This window comes from Mytilus edulis, chromosome 9 (assembly GCF_963676685.1).
Source record: "Mytilus edulis chromosome 9, xbMytEdul2.2, whole genome shotgun sequence".
NCBI classification, from domain to species: domain Eukaryota; kingdom Metazoa; phylum Mollusca; class Bivalvia; order Mytilida; family Mytilidae; genus Mytilus; species Mytilus edulis.
In genome coordinates this window covers 50,726,700-50,749,680 of record NC_092352.1, presented here as the reverse complement: position 1 = coordinate 50,749,680, position 22,981 = coordinate 50,726,700, and the positions used below count along the sequence as shown (strand labels likewise).

The 22,981-nt window shown below is 31.0% G+C and overlaps 1 protein-coding gene across 1 annotated transcript; it reads left to right on the top strand.

Moving 5' to 3' along the window:
* Positions 1-1,116: 1,116 nt before the first annotated feature.
* LOC139488539 (uncharacterized) lies at positions 1,117-19,326 on the top strand. Its single transcript, XM_071274244.1, has 8 exons — positions 1,117-1,214; positions 2,453-2,716; positions 5,545-5,661; positions 5,951-6,307; positions 9,926-10,207; positions 12,140-12,199; positions 16,721-16,793; positions 17,716-19,326. Exons 1-8 carry the CDS (start codon positions 1,139-1,141, stop codon positions 18,284-18,286), a joined length of 1,800 nt encoding a protein of 599 aa, XP_071130345.1. The 5' UTR covers positions 1,117-1,138; the 3' UTR covers positions 18,287-19,326.
* The last annotated feature ends 3,655 nt before the right edge of the window (positions 19,327-22,981 follow it).

The following is a 22,981-nucleotide window of genomic DNA, read 5'->3' as shown; positions in this document are numbered from 1 at the left end:
TGATTCGAGAAGTCTATTTGATTATCATCTAGCTGACCTGTCACCTGATTGTGAAGAATGATACAGAAATAAAAGAACATTTTAACAATTACTTACTTTACTAACGTTTTTCGTGATTTATCTTCAACAACAACAAAACTCTAACCGAAAAACATGTACAACGTCTGAAATAAAATATGACTGATCTTATTAATAATCGAAGTACTGCTATATTTTTAAGGCGAATATAAATCGTTTGTTCTAAGACATATTTATTGATTGAACGGCATATCAGGTTAAATGTGATTTACACCAATACTTTTCTTTCAAAAGGCATTGAACATGCGATATATTGGTTTATTCATTCTGTAAACCAATATTTTGGTAAACGGACTTTTATCTGAATCAGAAAAGATGATTTCATCTGATTTCTTTGCTAATAATGAAACTGTTATCCATCGAGGATATACATATTAACGAGAATACTTTATGACTAAGTTTTAAACATGAATAAGGAGACGGATTAATATAAGCACTTGTTGCTTGTTTCTGAATCCTAATTATGAATTTATTTATACTTATACTTGTATAATTCATAACATAATATTGTTTACACCAACATACATCACATATTAAGTTATCTAAAATCTAAATGTCTGCTTATTTGTATTAAATAAAAATAAAATAATTTCTAAATGATAGCATGCATGCATGAACTAGTTTTATTATTATGAAAGGTCATACAAATATGATACATGAAATATCAACCATTTTAACTTGAGTCTTTAAAGAAATTGGGGGTTTCCATTTCCTTGATGATACCTTGTACGACAAATTGTTTAACAGAAAAAAATAACGAATTCATTTATTTTTAATGGAGTATGACAATTTATGAATCTCAGTGCTGTTATCTTAAAAAATAATTGATCATCGTGGTTTTTACAAAAGTTCAATACATTGTGAAACAGGGAAGCCATTGTACTATCTATATTACAAAAAAAATGTAATAAACAATAAAATATACGTCAGAATCCCATATGTCTAAGTTACAGGGTGTTTTACTAGTTTAATATACATGTACTATATTTAATTTTCATAACTCATACATTTAAACTTGTAAACTTCCTGTACATTACCACATACATCCGTAAAGTTTTAAATGGATACGATGTGGATATGCGAATTCTTATATTTATATTTTCAATGTTTTTATATATCATCGATGCAGTTAGCAGGTAGGATTTGTTTCTTTTAAATCCATGTTCTACCTTTTATTTTGTTTATTTATACGTTACATGCTTAATTTCTCCTTAACAACTTTTACTTCAAACGATGTGCTTTATTTAATTTACGGGAGTATGTATCTTCTAATAAATATAACTTCTTACTTATAGATATGATCGACTGATAAAAGATATTGTCGAATCCAGGTTAATATTGATGGATCTTACATTAATATGAAAAACAGTAACTGTTAATTTGACAACCAAACTGTCCGCATTTTAAATACAAATATTAAATAAGGAGATGCGGTACATTAACTATCCATTATAGATCTAGTTGCATTTGTGAATTACAGGTTATACATGAAGCTTAAGTTCGATAGTTCGTTATTCAAAGGATATAGGGTATCCATTCATCACACGTTGCACAGGTAAAATCTCACACATGAAATATTGCCAACTTTTTTTCGGTTTTTTTTCTCAATTACATGCCGCCAGCAAAACAATGAGTGGTGATGGGATAACTGCCTTCGAAAATCATTTGAGTTGTTTTGTTATTCAACCAAAAATGTTTTAAAGCGACGATTCTTTTTAGTGTCTACGCATATACGAACCTACTAAGACTTACCATGGAATTCATGCTAACGAACTTAAAAGCATAAGTACTTTGGGATTTGCAGGAGTAGATACAATTATAATTGCAACCTACTAACAGAAAAAAAATACAATGGATATATATCTTAATAGTTGACTTATACACACAAACATCCAACTGAAAAGGATTACTTCAATCAAGTATTATTGAAAGACATCTTTTCGAGATATAAAAGAATTAAAAATGCTTTTATATCAGATCGGGTATATAAACACAATTTCGTAATAAATATGCTGTAACGTACGATATCCTGTCTGGTATTTTCAATACAGAGCAATTCATTTGAATTCTTATATTTTATAATTTTCCATGTAACCTATTGACAAATCAATGTATAACGGCGGTTCAGTTATATTACACTATATACGAACATTGTAACCTTCATCTCGACATTGTATGTCTAGGCGAACTCTGTCTTTGATGCCTAACTCTTGATTCGTGCTGGTTTTTTTTTGTCTGTGTGTTATTTTTGATTGTTTAGTTATCGTTAGTGAATTGGGCTGTTAAGTTGTGTGAACCTTTAAACTTTCCGCTTCAGTTCTTTATAGTATTGTTATTTTATTTATTGTTTTATCTATTTTATCGCAATTTGTAGGACTGGTTACAACGATACGATATCCAGAACAAAATACAGTTAACATATCATGTTGGAATACTTCTCAAATACAAATACAGAACATTGATATACAGGGAGAGAAAACGTCCTGTCGAACAAAACCATGTGTTTTCAATTCCCAGGATACACAGACTATAGAAGACAACTGTAATGGTGAACACTCCTGTCTGGTGATATACAACTTTACATCATCTTGTTTACGGGAGTTTAGATTCATAAATCTGTCGTACACTTGTAAACACGGTACTTATTGTTTTTGAAACTTAATGTAATCATTCTATATGTACCGCTTTAAATAGTGATTCTAATATGACGTGCTTCTTTCGATCTGTGAATAAACCCATGCTCTTAATCCATTAAAATGTGTTTACACATGCGTATATTGACTACTGCAGAATTATGAATTTTATCAAATTGGCATGCATTTAATATATTTTATTAACTTAAAACACTTCCAAACTCTTAAACAATGCACATGTTATTACTAATTCATTTATTATGACTGTAATTTGTTGCTATTCGAAATTGACATATTTGACCTAGATACGACAACCGATCATGCTGGCTGTTTTATACTCCTCCTTTTAAAGAATTACATTGTCAGTCGTTTGCTTGTTTACAAACAAAAAAGTGGGGGTCCTGAAAGAGCCTACATAAATGCTCCTCACTTCTACACATCGGACATAGAACCAAACTTGATTGTCCTTCACTAACGCTGAGACAAAAATAATCACGAATATAATGTCTACCATTGTTAAAACTACAATAAAGTATAACTTGCATCAATTATTTCTTAATTAAAAAAAACCTTGACATATATAGATACAAGATGTATCATATACTGAGCAAAAAAGCTTCACAACACATTGTTTTCAATTCTGGAAAACTAAAATATTCAAACATCAGTGATATTATCTTTAGGTCTACTTGTGATCAGTTGTACGTTTTTCCGGGCGATTACTTTTGCACCATTTGAGCTTTGCACGTGTTATGGATGTTCTACCTTTATTTTAAAACGAAATTTGAAATTCATTATTCTAAGACGTCAAGAAAAACACATTAACTTTAAAACAAAATGTACGTGGCGTCGACAAGGCCTCCAAAAAAATGACCGCCAGTGATCCAGTGATGTTAGTGAGAGTTGATGCAAGAATGAGTGTTGTCGACGTCACAGCTTGATTAAATGGGCATAGGCCAACAGTTTGAGAGACTATTAAACAGAAATCGACAAACTGAATCAGCAAAGGATGTGCCGAGATCTGGTAGACCCGTAAAAAATAACGCCAAGGGAGGAGCGTAACCCTCGCGTCACGTGCACGTCAAACATGACTAATTTATTCTGGCAATACGAGTAGTGCATTAACTAAGGGGAGCTACTGAAGTGTGCCAATCCGTCATCAATGCACGTTGAGCATGGACTAGGTATTAGTTTTGAATAACACTAAAACCATATTCACATTTTGACCCTACTCCGCTCCATACAGAGAAATTCCTTGTGAATAAGAGTAATAAATACCATGTTGCTTCCGACTTGTTATACATTCATTTTGTTAATTTTAAAATCATATGCAGCATTGTGAAGATATGTTTTTGTTATATTATAAAATTAAATAAGTCGTTGCTAAACTTTTTTGGCTCAGTATACATATTTTACCGCTTCTATATGCAATACAGTCATCATAAACGGGTAATATATTGTAATCCTTATAAATTTAATGTCAATGTTACCGTAAATTGGTTATGAAACAGATTTTGGTAAACTTTTCTTATAAAACTTTAAAATTGGTTCGTTGAAGTATAACTGAAAATCGATATCGAGTAATTTATTTATACCTTTCACTTTCCGATATTGCTGATCGATTTTATTTTCTCAATAGGTGAACATATAGAAACCAAATGACATCAGGGAAAACCGTTTTTACATCTGCCTTGATATCGTCAAATCCTCAATTGATAATCCATGTATTTTTGTTTTAAATATGCATTTTATCTGCGCTCTATTTTTTGATGTGAATATTTTATGATAATCAAGACGGGTATCTGCAAGAGCACTACATTATTATATAAAAAATATAATAAAAAGACATGTTAACGTGACAGAGGTAAAATACGTTTTAAGTAATAAATTAAATGGTACGATTTGAACTCAATCAGTGGGTTAATACACAGATTAGCGTACGTAAAACAAAAGTTTCTTATATTGTCAGATGTCAATGTTGGTATCAAACTAGCTTCCGTAATTGTGTTTAATGCATAAACCAAAACAAGTAAATAAGTTACTAAAATGATTGTACACGCCGCGGAAAGATATGTTTAATTTGAAACAAAAGTCTTTTTTTTAAGACTTGACAATTGGAATTAATAAACACATGCGGTAAACATATAGTTAGATATGTCTTAATCACTTCCTGAATAAACAGATTTGTAGGTGTTTACTGAGTGGCAACATAATTTCTCCACAATTTTATTTTGATTAACTCTTTACAGTGATTATTTAATATCGTGACTCCCTGATCAATATGACCACAATCATCACACCTCGAACTGTATTTTAATTTATAAAAATTATCTCTGCATATATAGAGTTTGTAGATTTCTCCAAACACCTTGGCTAATAACAATAATGATGATAAATAAGTATAAGTATTTTTTTTTATCACACAACAAATGTTCGGTCATAAGTTTTATTGCAATATGATGGAGGGTAAGCATTTTTCAATTTTACTTATTATGTGTGTGTGTGTTTTTTGCTCCATATTCAACTGCTACACAAGTGCAAAGTTTAGCTACATGTAGATATAAGACAAGTTTTTATCCTTCATTGTCTAAAGAAATGCCTGTACCGAGTAAGGAATATGACAGTTTTTCCCATTCATGTGATGTATTTAAGCTTTTGATTTTGCAATTGTCTAAAGTACTTTCCGTTTTGAATTTCCTTTATAGTTTCAATTGGTTTCACTGTTTTAGCATGTTAAGAGAAAATGATTCATTTTTTTAGTTGCATTCAGTGATTAAGGTTGCTGGATTGATTTGTGTTGAATACAACTCATCATAACATTTTACCATTTAAGAAAACATGACAGATAGTACTTTTGAGGCCGGTTTTGGAGAGTGGATATTGGGTTCATCAAATAATACAAAATGGGAACTTACAAGTCCTGTGAAAGATCATACCCGAGTAAATTCAGGTATTGCAATTTGTTATCTATACATTTATACGCAGTTTAAATCTCCGCAGACAACGTAATTCTCAATTTTGTGTATACGACGTATTTGAAATACTTTCAATTCAAAAACATTTATTTTCTATGTTGGTTCTATCTAGCGGTACAAATGTATCTAGCATGCATGATACAAGTCACTTTTACAATATTTTATTCTGATATTCATTCAATTTAATGTTCCGTTTCCATTCTAAATATTACTGAAAATATAAAACTTATTAACATGGATGTGTATAATTTGTTTATATTTTAGGACATTTTGGTTATAGCATACAAGCGATTTCCTGGAGTGGTTCAGCTGGAACAGCACGTATTAATACAAGTAATCAATTCAGTGAACCAATATGTTTGTCGCTTTGGTACCAATTTTATGCAAATTGTATTGACTGTAATTTCAGTATATATAAAGTTACTGACGGAAATCAGACTTTACTATTTACGGTGAATGGCACTTCTACTAAGTCTTTTATATGGATCAACACATTGATAGATGCATATGGACAAGATCCGTTTAAGATAGAACTGGAAGCAGACTTTAAACACCGTCAATCAGATGCAGTACGTGCTATTTTAGTAGATGATACTTCGATAAGGTATCGGCCCTGTGCAGGTAAGTATAAAGTAGAATAACATCAGTACACACACAAAGGTATGAGCTTGCAGTTTACTTACCTTAAATAAAATTTCGATATAAAAACAAAAGATTAAGGCATCATACAAATCTTTACAATAGTATTGTGATAAGTACTGGTTCAAATTTTATGCATCTTTATCGTCAGTTCAATTGTCTTGGAAGATGTAATAATTACATTAGATGTATGTTTCATTATAATACTTTATTCTGATTAGCTAACAGCACATCACGTGTTATTCCGTAAGCAATTGTATCACTCAATAATACTTTTCTTTCATGATAGCACGTGGTCCCACAATAAAGTGCACAGGTGAATTAAATAAAAACAATATAAAATTCGTTTTTTCTTGATCATAGCTAAAAACATGTAATTATAAGTATTGAATGCTTCTTTTTGTAACTTCATAGGGTTGTAAAAGCGTTGACCGTGCGCACATTTTTAGAATGAAGCGCTTCCGCGCTTCATTCAAAATGTACTTCGGTCAACGCTTTTACACCCCAATGAATTTACAAAAAGAAGCATTCAATTCTTAAATAAACAATGTAAACAGCAATGTTAATAAAAATGATCAAAACAAGAATGATGACATGAGAACCTTGATTTAATTCATATGTCAAAACACCAAATTATATTTTAATAAACCAGATTGTGATTAAATAAAGGTCCATGCTGTTAAAATAGACTGGCATGTAATGTTTACTAATGTTATGGTTAAAGTTCCATGTATCCTTAACTTACATGTGATGGACTCCACCAGTATATGTATGACTTTCTTGGAATATCCGTGTATCAGGTTACCATGCTTGCTTCATCCGTCAAAGCAACAGTTCCGCACCGTTCAATTTGTATTGAGCCACCGAATGCAATCCACCATTAGATGTCGCTTAGCAAAGCAAATACCCGTTACTCAGCAAAAGTCTGTATTATTAACTAGTAAGTAATAAAATTATTTGAACTGCCTGTCTAATATCTAAAATTTAAATGTATTGATATTTTGTCTATCCGGTTCAAAATTTATACATTTTCATTTTAAATCTCCATATATTGTCATGAAACAGGTATGCATGGTTGAAATACACGGATATCTTATTAGCTTGACAGTTGTCATATTGGCAGTTTTACCTTATCTCTGTATCTTCATAATAACACTGTATAATTATGTAAAGTATTAACGTCTTTGTCATCTGTTATAGGTGAGTGACATTCAGACCCAAAAAATAGGTATAATGCACCTATCAAACACACGGCTAAGATATTATACATGTATCATTGGAAATGTAGAAATGTGTAGATTTCATTTTGAACGGTCGTAAGTGAATTAAGGTGCATTTGTTTTACATCCAGGTCAAAAATCGGACAAGGAAACTATCAGAGTTCACAATTTTTTAGTATTTGGAACTAATTTGAAACTTCAGGGCTATGGAATTGGTTTAAATCGGTTTTCATTTATTGTTACAACATAAATAGTTTCTTCAATTAGAAATTACGATACATGCAAGAGCGGTAATTGACGTCATTTAGACGTTTCTACTCTGAGAAGAACAATACTTTTTACAAGATATGACTGAATGCGAATGAATCAGAAATTAAACATACTATTTTATGCACCTTGGTTCTAGCATGTATCTCTAACAGAAATAATACATTTTTTTTTAAAGATACAAGTATAATAGCGTGATAATGTCGAAATAAAAGTGTGTCAAAAGTAGATGTTTTTGTCGCAACACAATAAAGAGGGCCTTCTGTTTGTGTAAAGCCTACAAACCACGCCCAGGTCGGAGATCGTCTGGCGGGTTGTTTTTATATTTTTTTCTTTTGTGAGATAATTTTAAGGGTAAACTAAAGGGATTTTTTAATTATTTGAATTAGGCATTTGCATGTCATTTTTTAATCTAATGCAACGAAAACACATTAATCACACAATGCGACATTTCATCTCATGATTTATTAACACTTAAAATAATTGAAATGAAGTGATGCAGATGAAGATTTTAAAAGCTTAAAAACAAGACTTTTTCCCAATGCCAAACACTTGACGTGGTGTCACAACCAGTAAGAGCATGAGCTGTTGGTAGAATTTCACGTGTTATGTTTTTAAGGGAACTAAATAACTCATGCACGGGAAGGTATCATCTACCATCCTTACCACAAGTGACAGAACCCATGAATAACCATAGCTGATCTGTGTTATGCATTCTAGGAATCGAGACATAAAATATCATTGATATAACATTTGACAATCGTTCTCCCTCTTAACATTTCACTTCTTAAATTGTTCGTCTTCATGGGGAGCATGTAAAACAAATCGTGTGTCGGCTTCCTCATTTGTGTTTAACAAGCTTACACAGTTATTTGATCATTAGTCATTTTCTTTTACGATTTCCCGATTTTGGAAAGTCCCTACTTGATATAATGTTTATTCAACAGATATTATAAAATTTCGAAATAAATTCCCCGATGAAGCATACCAAAGCTTTGTTTTTTCTATTGTTCGCCAGGAATATTGTTCAATCTGGGGTACTGCTACCCTAATCCCCATGATATGATTTACCCTGTGTCCACCAGCTGCTTGAGACCCACCCACTTCATTGGATGCACTAGCTTTCTGAGAAATTGCCACTTGCCTATTATTACATTTACTATTTAGTATATTTTTGAAATATATTCCTAATGTGTTAACACGAATAATGCACTGTACATTTTCAACAAATGCTAACAAGAAAACAGGAATAGTATTAACGATAATCAATACTGATAGAAATCTACCGAGTAGGTTGTCCGTTATGGAATAACCGTTTCACACATGATATCGAATATGTTCCTTATGTTATAACTAAAATTCACTTCCCTTTTCACCACGAATGTGACCAACCGAATTATACTATTTACCGGGTTGGTTATAACATGAGCAATACGACGGGTGCCTCGTGTGTAGCAGGATATGCTTATCCTTCCCCGGAGCACCTACGATCACCTTCAGTTTAGGTTCGGTTTCGTGTTGCTTAGTCTGTAGTTTTCTATGTTGTGTCTTGTATACTATTATTTGTCTGTTTGTCTTTTAATTTGTATACCATGGCGTTGTCAGTTTATTTTAAATCAATAAGTTTCTGTAGTTTCGCCTCTCTTTTAGTATGTTTTTGGTTTGTTAAAGCAGTGCAAATTTTGCTACGTAGTTGTAACTGTGTAATCCTATTTCACAAAACGATTAAAGAAAATATGTTTACAAATACAAAGCTGCAAAAAAGTTTTAATCCATCGTGTTCTTCGCAAATATCAACATGCTAATACTCAACAAACGTCTGGTAAACTTTGAAAAAATGTAAGTGTCCAAATATATATATACGGCTCATCTTCATCTTTTATTGATTTCTTATGGGTGTTTCGCATTATGATTGCGCAACACTGTTGTTTCCGTTTTTCGTAAATACACAACTTAAATAACAATGATTAACAATTACTGTTCAGATATTGTAAATACTAGCTTTAGTTATTTGTAATGTAAAAATATATTTTTAAAAAGAACAACGCAAACGTGTGCTTCATGCTTTACTTGCACTAAATCTTTACCTTTAATGACTTTTTTTTAAATGAAGGACAACAAGTGCATTCAACCTGCCTCAATGTGCAAGAACTTATTGAAATAGAATGTGAAACTCAGTACCTTGCCAGTGAGATTGAAGTCTTAATCGAACCTGAAAATTCGAACAGTCATCTGAAAAATTGTCCTGCAGAATCTATTCAAAATGAGATAAACAGATTTTGTAGTAACTTGAATAAGACTGATAAATGTAAATTCAGCGTTTTGAATTTCACAAACGGATTTGAGGACTGTTACGTTTCCAGCAATAATATTACTGTTTCTTTTCAATGCAATAGTAAGTTTTTGTATATGTAGGTTTTAAAAAGTGTATAGTAACGTGCATGTATAAACGTCTTAATTGTTTATATTTGCATAAATGATTTGTGTAGAGAAAAAGTGCAGAAAAGGGATTTTCTTTCATACAAGTTTAATTCAATATGTAATGTTCAATATACTAAATTCAATATTGAACCGCTTGATGAAATACTTTGATGTATTAAATATATCCTATAAAGGCAACAGTAGTATACCACTGTTCAAAACTCGTTAATCCATGGACAAAATTCAAAATCGGGGTAACAACCCATACTGAGAGAAACGCATTAAATATAAGAGGAGAACAACGACACAACATTAAAATGTAACACACACAGAAACGGACTAAACATTAGACAAAATTCGATGAGAATAACATATATAACATCAAAATTAAATACATGAATTTAGGATAGAAAAGTACCATGACACGTCTTATAGTAATGTGAATTCATACTCAAATAAGAGAAAACAAACGACACAACGGAAACAAAACGTTAAAATATAACACACACAGAAACGAATTATAATATAACAATGGCCATATTCCTGACTTAGTATAGGACACACAAAGGTATGAGCTTGCAGTTTACTTACCTTAAATAAAAATTCGATATAAAAACAAAAGATTAAGGCATCATACAAATCTTTACAATAGTATTGTGATAAGTACTGGTTCAAATTTTATGCATCTTTATCGTCAGTTCAATTGTCTTGGAAGATGTAATAATTACATTAGATGTATGTTTCATTATAATACTTTATTCTGATTAGCTAACAGCACATCACGTGTTATTCCGTAAGCAATTGTATCACTCAATAATACTTTTCATTCATGATAGCACGTGGTCCCACAATAAAGTGCACAGGTGAATTAAATAAAAACAATATAAAATTCGTTTTTTCTTGATCATAGCTAAAAACATGTAATTATAAGTATTGAATGCTTCTTTTTGTAATTTCATAGGGTTGTAAAAGCGTTGACCGTGCGCACATTTTTAGTATAGGACATTTTTAAAGAAAAAAATGGTGGGTTGAACCTGGTTTTGTGGCATACCAAACCTTGTACTTTAATGGCAATGTTGAATATAACATTTAAATGACAACATAATATTACAGGACTACAATACAAATAAATAGGAGAACATATTAGACAAATAAACACATGAATAAGAGCTAACAAAAGGCATCAGATTTAAATTTCATTACGCCAGAAATGCGCCTCGTCCACCCAAAACTTACCAGTGACGCCCAGATATAAAAGTTCTAAAGTCAAAACAAGTACAAAGTTGTACAGCACTGAGCATTAAAAGTTCAAAAAGGTTGTGCCAAATACGGCTAGGGTTTTCTGCTTTGGATAAGAACATCCTTATTATTTAGAACAATTTATGCTATTGCAAACAGTAAATTTTATCAAATGAATATAAAAGATATACATGATAAAACTATCCTTTTATTAAGCTTTTGGTTAAAGATTTTACGTTTAGAATATCCTCGGAGTATAGTATTTTGTTATTTTACCTTTTATCAAACTAAGGGTTTATTTCATGGTATTTGAAATATTTATAAATGATTTTACCATTTTATCATTTATTTTGATTTACACAAATACCAAATAGTTGTTGTTCGATGATACACAACAGTCGGTCTCCCGAAAGATAATTTTCATCGTTCTGCATTTTTAATCATTTCGAGACAACCATCCTTGAAGAAATTTCAACAGACCCAGCAACATGTTTGAAGGTAGTTACAATCACACCTTATACGTTCCTTAAATCAAATATCATTTCCATACTACGCCTATTGTATTTTAGCCTGTTTTCATTATGCAAAGCACTTACATGGTGCATTTCAAATTGACCAAAATTTAGTCAACTTCAAGAAAGTCAACAATCTGTTTTCTGCATTTTAGACAATTCCCAGACAACGCTACACATAGAAAGATCAATAGAAACCAGCACATATGTTGATGGTAACTATAAGATTCTTATTAAGAAACAAAGAAAATATAAAAAAAAAGATTAAGAAGAAAAAACAGTCATAATGTCTAGTACTCTATCCTCACCATATTGGACAATCACACGTCTATCAGTAAACCAGTGAAACCAGTCAATAGGTACATTTAATTTTGTATATTTCAGATACATTAGCATTCTTTCTCAAGTGACCATTAGTCAGATATAAACATAATAATTGTGATAAAAATCTACAAATTCCTTAAAATGACATTAGTCCTATTTTTTTCATAATTTGTTCTCAAAGACAATTGATGCAATGTTCAACATATGCATTTATATTAGTAGTACCTGTACCAAAGTAATATGACACTGGGTCCGTTTGAATGAGAAAAAAATCAAATATTTGTAAATAATAAGAATGGTAATAATTATTATGTTAACATTTACTATTTGATATATTATTTTAAAATTTAAGCTCACTTGGTCCACAGGGCTAAGTGAACTTTTCTTATCACTTGGCGTCCGTCGTCCATCGTCCGTCGTAGTCGTTAACTTTTACAAAAATCATTTCCTCTGAAATTTTTGGGCCAAATTTAATCAAACTTGACCAAAATTATTATTAATAATCTAGTTTAAAAATGTGTCCTATGACCCGGCCAAATAACCAAGATGGCCGCCATGGCTAAAAATAGAACAAATATAGATTTTGGCTTATATCTCTAAAACCAAGGCATTTTGAGCAAATCTGACATGGGGGAAAATTGTTTATCAGGTCAAGATCTATCAGACCAATCAGACAAACGTTTGTTAGGTTGCTGCCCCTGAATTAGTAATTTTATGGAAATTTTGTTGTTTTGGTTATTATTTTGAATAGTATTTTAGATAAAAATAATTTGTAAACAGCAATTATGTTCAGCAAAGAAAAACCTACAAATAACTCAAAATGACCAAAATGGTCAATTGATCCCATAAGGAGTTATTGCCCTTTAAAGTCAAATTTAAGAGTTTTTCGTAAATTTTTGTAATCTGAAGCTTCCACAAAAAAAGTCGTCTCCTGAAACAACTGAGACTATTAAACCAAACTTGGAAACATATAAGCATTAGGGTATTTAGTTTTAGAAATGTGTCCGATAATCCTGATTACCAACCAATATTGAAGACATGGCTTAAATAAGAACATAAGGGGAAAATGCAGTTTTTGGCTTGTATCTCTGAAAATAGAGTAAAAGTATAACGGTTGCATTTTTCATGCATCAATTGTAATACAGATATTATATGAGGGACACAGACTCCTAATAGCCTCTAGTTAATCATTATTTAAAATAAACGAAAATATGTTCTAATGACAGTCATTAGAGCATCACGGCTATGACTAACTTAATACAGCTTTAACATTCTAGGAAAAATCATAATTATGATAGTCATAAGATGATCATGTCCTATGTCACATCTTACCATACTTTCGAAATCCAGGCTCCAGAATGTTAATGATATTGCATAATAGTATAATAAAAATGGAAAATAATGCCACTTTTTTATGCAACCACAAATATTGCAATTTTAATCTTTCAATTCTTCACTTTTATGTCCAATAACCTAAACTGACGTATAAAAAGTTCTCAAATACAAGGCCAGTACAGGAATATTTATAGAAAAACAGAAATACACAGACCAGACGTAAAAGAATGTTTATATATTTAACAACAAAAAAAGACACACAGTACTGATTTGAAAGTACTCTCAGTTACTGACAGCTAGATCAAAGCTAATATTAAATGTTAAAAAAGTATGCATCTTAAGGCCGTGTTCACATTGACCTAAACTCGGTGTTGTACAAGTGTAACTCACATGTAAACTAAATACAATTACCTTCCCATTGAAAAACTCAATGTTTACATGTAGTTTAAATCATGTTTTGTCTACATGCAGTCGTTAATTTTACCATGTATATTGAAGAAGAAACAATTTTTGAATAACATTGATATAATTTTAACAATTATTAAGAAAGTTCTTTACAGAAATATTTGTCTAAACTTGATATATTTATATGTTATAAAAAAAAACTTTGGGTTGCTTTATTGAACTCTTATCAAGACTCAAACCATCATCATTGCCGAACACATAATTCATTTGAAAATATCTTCCCGAATCGACTAGACGTAAACAGAAATACTTGCCACTGTTCTATACTCAAACAACGATTTACTCATAAATCATTACTAATAGGTGTGGGGTAAATTGTATTGTTATTCTCAGATACGTTAAAATACACTTAGAAATAAATAAAAGCATGACCCCCTCCCTTTGCCAAATACTTCCTGGAGAAGAAATGCCATTTGAAACAAACGGAAAAGATAGAAATAAATATGGTGATCCTTAACATCTCAATTCGTTTTTCTTCGTCTGTAAGCACGCTGCTTCAGTCTATGTTTTTCACGTGCGTAATCGAGAAATCTTCAGTATTTCTAACTACTGCAAATTATCAAAATGGCTTTCATACAGGAGCAACCACTTATCTTCAACGGGGGAGGGGGTACGGTGTATTTTTCTGAGTCAGAATTTCTTTCGCGCGACCGTTTTTATTCAGATTTTTCGATGCTAGCAATCAAATAATTTTTTTTCAATATTTAGCACTAAAATGAATGGGTAAACTCTGTATTCAGAATATTTCTTTTTATCATCTGTATGACTTAAATATTTTCTTTTTTTTTTCAAATTTGGGATCAGCATATTTTTCAAGGAAAAATCCAAACCCCCCTTTTTTAAGTCAAATTGTCGTTTCCTGACTGCTAGAAAAGTTGTCAGAAAAAATTGCATTCGGTTCTTCGTAATGAACATTTAAATGACATGTAGTTTACTAGTGTGAACAAATCGTATGTACAGGTAATTAAACAAGGTGTATAGAAGTGAACAAATTTAATGTGAAACCAGTGTACATTACATTAAACTAATAGTAAACATGTTTACTGTACATGGCGTTTGGTGTGAACACGGCCTTAGGACTATAATTTCTCGTTTACATGCCATACGAGTTATAGCATTATATTGCTTTTGTTATAAAATTGTATAATGTTTTTATAGTTTTGTTAAATATACTCTTCAACAACAACATAATCAAAATGTATCAAATATCAAGATATTTATACTTTCTTTAACTGTTTGAATGTTTTATTATAGATGTGAACCTTAGTACAATAAGGTGAATCTACGGTAAATTGCAAATTAACTCGTGTATGGCGCAACTAAAAAAATATTGATACCGAGTCAACTTAGATATACACTTAGTCTATTCCTCTTATTATGATTTAATTTCAGATAACAAAACATTCCTGGTAAAGTAGATGCAGTACATTGTATTATTTAAAATGCAGTTGTCTGTATATATATGCATATGTATAGTAAACCATTCAAATGAAAAAGTTAACTTTTTTCTGTAAAAATCATTAACAAAAATGTCGAGCATGAAGTGTACAGTCATGTATATAGAAATTCGTTAAATACATCAGTTTAATATTTTTGTTCAAATGCGTTTAGGTAACGTTTAAAAGTTATTTTGAGAATATATACATTTGTGTACCCCAACTGTTTTCGGTTTTAATTTTGTAAATAGTCATCAGTTGCTGCATATCGCGGTCATTTAGTGTGACAATAGGTGAAATTAACAAAATGATTTGCAGTTTCTTGTCGAATTTTGTTAAAGTCACTGAAATATATAATATTAAAGATTTTTGTATTTTATTCAAAAGTTCTTCTCAATATAACTTATGTTTGCAAAAATTTTATTTGTATATCTCCCATTCACACTGTTTAAAGCTATCATTTCGGATATTGTAAGTCAAAACTTTCCGTTACCATAAAAAGTTTTGATGCCATTAACTTGGACAACAGTCTTCATCGTGAATCAGTTATAACAGACTCCTTTACAACATGCCTAGAATGGATGCTCAGAAAAATAAACTAAATTTACCTTATACATGTTTTTTTTTTTATTTTGGCAGATCTTCCAGACGGAGAAAGACCTTTGGAGTCACCTGTTCAATATGATATTATAGGTAATGGATATTACTTCTTTAATCTTATATAATGATTTATAACATTTTCTGACGATTTAATAACTACAAAAATAAAATTCTGTCTGATATCACATAGGAAACAGTAGAACCATGTCCTACCACATGAGTCACTGATAATAGGTTACAGATTATATGGAGATGGAGATTGAGTACAATTTGTCAATTTACTAGACTCAAATGAAAAGTTAATGGATGTCGTAGAAAATTTATTCAAGTTTATATGTTATACATAACAGAATCAATTTTAAGATTCCACATAAAATAGCTCCTGTATGTCAAACTTCAAGTAGCTGGCTCCGCTAAAAGGTAAATCCTAGAAAAAATAATGTAGCTATGATATTTATAATATTAAAAATATATAATCCGATACCGCATTGTGTATGAAATATTTTTGTTCAAGGTAGGCTCTTTTTTTCAAACTCCAAAAGCACTAAATATATGATTAAAAATCTATATTTTCAGCAATAGCTGCTGGTGTTGGCGGAGGCGTGCTTCTTATAATCATAGTTGTGGTTGTTATATACCGTGTTAGAAGGTAGTGTTCTGTTTTGCTTTTCAATTCAAAATAGGATTTGACTGTAACATTCAAAATTTTATTTGACTGTCACACGCAAAATATTATTTGACTGTAACACTCAAAATTATTCTACTAACATATTATGAAAAACTCTCCAGTTGATGCAAAACAATAAGACGAGACGCTTAGTTAAATGCACCAGAATTAAATTTCTTTTAAAATTCGACTTTTTCTAATTCTCTAAGGAACAAAAATGACTATGATATATTTCAATAACTCTTTCACGTTAAAGAATATGCACAAAGTAACAGGGAAGTTATATCAACGGCCTTAATTTTTGATTTTGAAAGTAACGCAAAAATGAACTGAAAAGGTGGATATTAAAAATGTCGATATCATGTACGGAATATATATCATTTTCAGACATCTGTTGCTGTATCTTTTTATTGTCTGTTTACGAGAGGTTAAATGATAAACTAAATTTTCAAAACTTTTCCTGGTGTCAACTTCATCGATACACGTTGCTCTTCTTTGTTCCCTTTTCCATGCAGACATGAAGAAGCTGTCAAAATTCCACTTGATTTACAGCATTCTATTCGAATGATATTTTTAAAGACGACAAAGGCTTTGATTTATGAAGGAACTGTACTGGTTATTCAAATGCTTCATGAAATTATATTTTCATTGAGCAAACACTGATATACCGCAAAACACATTATGAGAAATAACGGTACATTCAATTACTGCCTAACACATCATGGGAGGTTGCCATAAGGTAATGAACATTAGTTTACTTCCAATAACCATTTATTAAAACTTAAAATTAACCATATTGTAACTGGAAAATGAAGAAAATATAATCAATCATAATTTGAATTTGCAAGTACATTTAGTTGAACACATATGAGACAGCATTGGTTATTTACATTATATTTTACAGGTCAAAAACTGGTAAACAAGAGACTAGTCCTGTTAATGCTAACAAAGCTTATGATGAAAATCAATACGACTACGCAAGTCAGCAACATCTAACCTCGTCTGAATCATCCAATCAGAGAACAAACAAACAAAACAAATCGAATTCATATACACAAAAGCAGGTTCTCATCGGCCAAGATGGTCAACAGTCAGCTGATCTCTATAGTATGACTGATGATGGCACGTATGATGTTTCAAGCAACAGTAAACCCCGAGAAAACCAAAATGATAATAATTTATACAGTCACACGTCTGGCAATGGAACGTATGATGTTTCAAGTAACAGTAAACACCGAGAAAACCCGAATGATAATAATTTATACAGTCACACGTCTGACGATGGAACGTACGATGTTTCTAGTAAGAATAAAAAGAGAGAAAATCAAAATGATGATAACATATATAGTCACAAGGCAGACGATGTTTATGATTCTGCGGGTCATCACAAACTACCGGACAGAAGTGAAGAGACCTATGACCACTTTTTCGGACAGCAAACAGAAGATGAATATGATACCACCACGAGAACGTGAATTCATTTCTATTTATCACGTACTGAAGACAGTCAATATAACTTTCATTGACCATTACAGTACCTTGTTTGCAGTAGTTCGTGTGTATGCTAGTATAAACATTTATTTAGAGTAATCGATTTAGATAAATCTGAAGTCTTATATGAATGTACCCTGTTTCTGTCATATGCATTATTCTGTAAGTGTTATTCTTATAATAAAATCTCGCCGTGATATAGCCGTTTTGTATTGATGCTGCGTAAAACAAAACCCTCATCAATCAATCAATATGATTATTAAAAACCAAATGCAAATATCATTAATTTTGTTCTTTTTAAATGTGTTTTTGATCGACTGTTGTCTCTTAGAATTGAAATGCATTGCTATAAAATGTTGATACTAACGTGCTGTTTTTTTTTTTTATATTTATCATATTTTTGTATGATTGAATCTGTTTCTACAGTTATAATTAAAATAATAGATTTTGAAAAGAATACTTTCCGTAAGTATGTTTCGGTTTCAAGATAGTTTTTATACCAGGTAAAATTAATATTTAAAACTAGTATCCCTTACAAATCAAAAAATATAACATAAATTGAATAATACACTTAAAATTTCATTTTAAATGTTGTCAAATAAGAAAAATGTATGACACTAATGTAAAATTTATTACAGCCAAAAGCCTAACATCAAAGCAACCGATAAAACACATTAAACCATGCGGTACTTTGTGAAGAATAGTATAAACAGATTTCAATTTTGATAATATTTCTGTTCGGGCAATTTGATATTCATTTAAAAGTTATTTATATTTCAAATTACCACTAAACAATCCCTGTTACTTCCTCATTCTGTTTTGTACCATTATACTATTTTGTTGTATTGTGAATCACTATAGTATCTATTTATATACATCACCTATTAGTTTTACAAGTATAAACACCAAGTACAATGTATGTCTTTTCCTTTTTATTACTAAAATTGTACATTCATGTTAATGGACTATTAAGTGTATTCTGATTGATTTTTTATATGAATAAATCACTTACAATAAACGAAAATTAGCATCCTGGTATCGGATCCATTGATCTTTTCAATATTCATAATTATTTTCTCTTTAGACGTTTTGTATTATTGAGTGATATTTTACAAACATTTTAAAATGAATTTAGCTTCAAATATTTTGATCCTACGACTCCATGTAACATAGTGCCTCGATGTCCGCGAGTGGTCTGAATAATTCATTCAAATCGATCACTAAATGCCATATCTGAGGTTGCAATTTCGAACTCAACTCATGGCGATTTGGATCCGATCTGGTTATACGGTGGTTCTCTCTGAGTACTACAGCTTCATTAATTAAAAATATACAAACTAAAAACATGATATAACAAAAGGCGTTAAATGTGGCACTAGGCATGAACAGACAAGCAACTTTTTTCGATCTCTGTACACAATATATTCGTTGATGAATATTTTAGTTTGAAGCATGAAACTATTATATACTAGTTGCTATTGGCTTTGAACTAGCTTTCTGTAACCGTTAGTGCCCAATCGAACCAGTACTTTGTGTCTTTATTGTGGCGATTTCGTGATTCAAACTCTTCTCAATTTATATTAACAGTTAAACTTTGTTCTTATATTGTGCTGTATGACCACTGTATGCATGTTATCCAATGGTTGTCGTTGATTGTTTTCTATCATATTCTATTTTCTTTTCTCTTCTTTTTTTTTTTTGGGTGAGGGGAGAAAAGGGGGGGGGCTTGTAGAGAAATAAAAATGTTTCTGGTTTTCATATTTGAATAGTTATATCATTCATGGATGCTACGGATTTCTATACGGCATTGGTATGCTCGTTCTTGAAGGCCTTTCCGATACTTATATTTGATTACATCTACGTCATTTTGTGTTTGATGGGTAGTTAGATATAGGAAGATGTGGTGTGAGTGCCAATGAGACAACTCTCCATCCAAATAACAATTTAAAAAAGTAAACCATTATAGGTCAATGTACGGCCTTCAACACGGAGCCTTTTACAATCATACACACTTTTCCTTTTTTCAATCAATCAATGTTGAATCAATATACATTGTAGTACATTCCTTGATCGTGCCTTTTACACTGGAATTGGTATGGTTTGATACTTGTAAAAATGCCATTGAGATGAATATTTTGCGTATTTGTAAAATTGATCGTATCCGGAAAGAAGAAAGAGGGAAAAGGTAAAATCACAAAAATAATTAACTCCGTGGAAAATTTAAAAAAGAAAGTCCCTATTCAAATGGTAAATTAGTACATATACGATACGAAAAGCCTATCGTGGACCATCTTTTTGGTGACGAGTGTGTGAACTTCTAAATACCGAAGTTTAAAGAAAATCGGACTTCAAAATGCGCTAATGTGGGTCATTTTCTATACCAAATGTGTTAAGGAAATAGAAATACCTCTCAAACTATATTTTTTGTATGTGATTCACCCCATGTTTATATTTTTTGTGTATCATCTTTATCGCCTTGATGCAGTAGTGTGTGCAGAATTGGTGTGAAACCGAATGCGTATTCAGGATTTTGAAAAAAAGGGGTCACAGGGAACCCAAAGCAGACACCTTTTGGAATGGAGCAGGTTAAAAGTCTGGATTCCCCATAAATGTAGATGCATAATTGGGGAGCGGGCACCTTTCTCCTTAAATTCTGTTGAAAACACGATCAATAATTTGTAATTGGGTTATTTATTTTTTTGCTCAATATAATTAACTTTCTCCTAAATTACAGTTTCTGTTTGATTTATATGAAAGTATTCGTTAGTTTTATATAAATTCGGGACGATTTAGTCTAAAACTTGACTATTGTGTAGACATCTGTCAGTTGTTTAAAGCAATGTGCTGTTTTCTATGCTTCGTAAGGCTTTTTCTCGATTATTAGCTGTCTTTTTTATGTATAACCTTCATCTCTTTTATATCATACGGTTTAAGTTCTTCTTATGCGTTTATCGTCTTCAGGGATTTTGGCAGAGGAAGACGAACCGACGAGATAGATGCCCTTTAAAACTTTTATAGCGAAAAGTAACAACAAAAAAGTACTTTTTACTTTTCAGTATTTATCTATTAGATTTAGGTGAAATTTAATGCACTACATTAATTAATTTTTATATTAATATAATATTGTTTGAATTAGAAAGTCAGTTAATTAATCCCCATTTGAGCTGGTGTTTTTTTTTTTTTTTTTTTTTTTTTTTTTTATATAATACCAAATATAGTTATAGACGTGTGACATTAATTACAGGCATTGTTTGTAAATATAATATTGTGGTTATCATTCACAATTAATTCAAGGTTAAACATGTTAAAGGAAATATAGAACAAGTTTGTGTAGGATTAAAACTATAGATATAGATTGTTTAACTTACAAAACAACAGGAAATTATAGTCATAGGGTGGTGAACGAAAAACACGGGAAATTGTAACCACTTTTTTTTTTAGCATTTAATATCCTTCAATTATTTAGCAAAATAAAAGAAAACAGGAACAAATTATCAAATTTTCGAATATCATTTTACAAAATGTATTCAAAAGTGTTAGTCATACATTTGTACCTGAATTTCCTCAATTTAATTTCAACAAGGTAAAACGCAAAAGTTTCACTATAAGAGTCATTTAAACAGAAACATTTCCATCAATGGCGTTGGTATATGTTAGCTAACGAGAAACAAAGATCAAGATTTGATTTACAGTCTGCATGTTGTTTTTTCTCGATTTTGCTTAACGAAAAACCAAGAGCAAGCATTTTGTTATAACATTTTGTATCTGTTACTGCATAAGTTTTCTCGGGGTCATTCGGTTATGCTTGAGCCTGAGGAGTTATTTGTACCTTGTTTATTCGTTGTAATATCTTGACCTTTAAGCATGATTTACTTAGACTTCTGGCGATCAAGCATATATAAAAAAAAAAGAAGTTGTGGTATGAATACCAATGGAACAACTGTCTATAATAGATTTAATGACACAGACATTAACAACTGTAGGTTGGCCTGCAAGAATGAGCAAAGCCCTACCACATAGTCAGCTATAAAAGACTCAAAAATGACAAATATAAAACAATTCAAACTAGAAAAACAACGGCCTTATTTAAGGACATGTTTTAGAAATACAGAAAATAGCATATCGAGTTGTATTAGATATAACCTTTTGCATTCCCACCTCTTATTGAAAAGAATCATTATAACGCGAGTGGTTAAAAATACGTAAAAAAAGAGCAGACAACATCATATTTAGAAAAAAAAAACGATAAATTAAAAAGACATATAAGTCTCTGAAGTGGTCAGCAGTACTTGCTATGTTGGTGATAGCGTTTATTTCGTTAAAATGCCAGTCATTTTAGCGTATTTAGTAAATAAATTGTCTATTGTTCACATGTTACCCTGAGTTATCAGATGCATAACCAAGCGGTCGCTTTCGTTCTCTAATCCTACATTTGACCAAAATGTGAAATTTCTTTGGACTCAGAACGTTCGAATATGGATTTTGAAAAAATAAGTGTTTTCTCGAGAATTTCGGTACTAGTCTCTCTGGTTAATATTTTTTACAAGTTCATGTGCCTGTCCCAAGTCAAAAACAAGGATAGCGGTTATTATAACTAAAATTTAAAACAATAATATAGCGACACTTGTTTATTGCTGAAAACTTTATGTAAGATTTTGTTTAGGGTTTTTGACTTATTC

What these genes read in the sequence shown, in the direction of transcription:
- LOC139488539 (XM_071274244.1), top strand. Translation starts at nt 1,139, where the DNA reads ATGGATACGATGTGGATATGCGAATTCTTATATTTATATTTTCAATGT. An exon ending in TGTTTCTTTTCAATGCAATA is followed by an intron (nt 10,208 to 12,139) that starts GTAAGTTTTTGT and finishes TCTGCATTTTAG; the next exon opens with ACAATTCCCAGACAACGCTA. An exon ending in GTTATATACCGTGTTAGAAG is followed by an intron (nt 16,794 to 17,715) that starts GTAGTGTTCTGT and finishes TATATTTTACAG; the next exon opens with GTCAAAAACTGGTAAACAAG.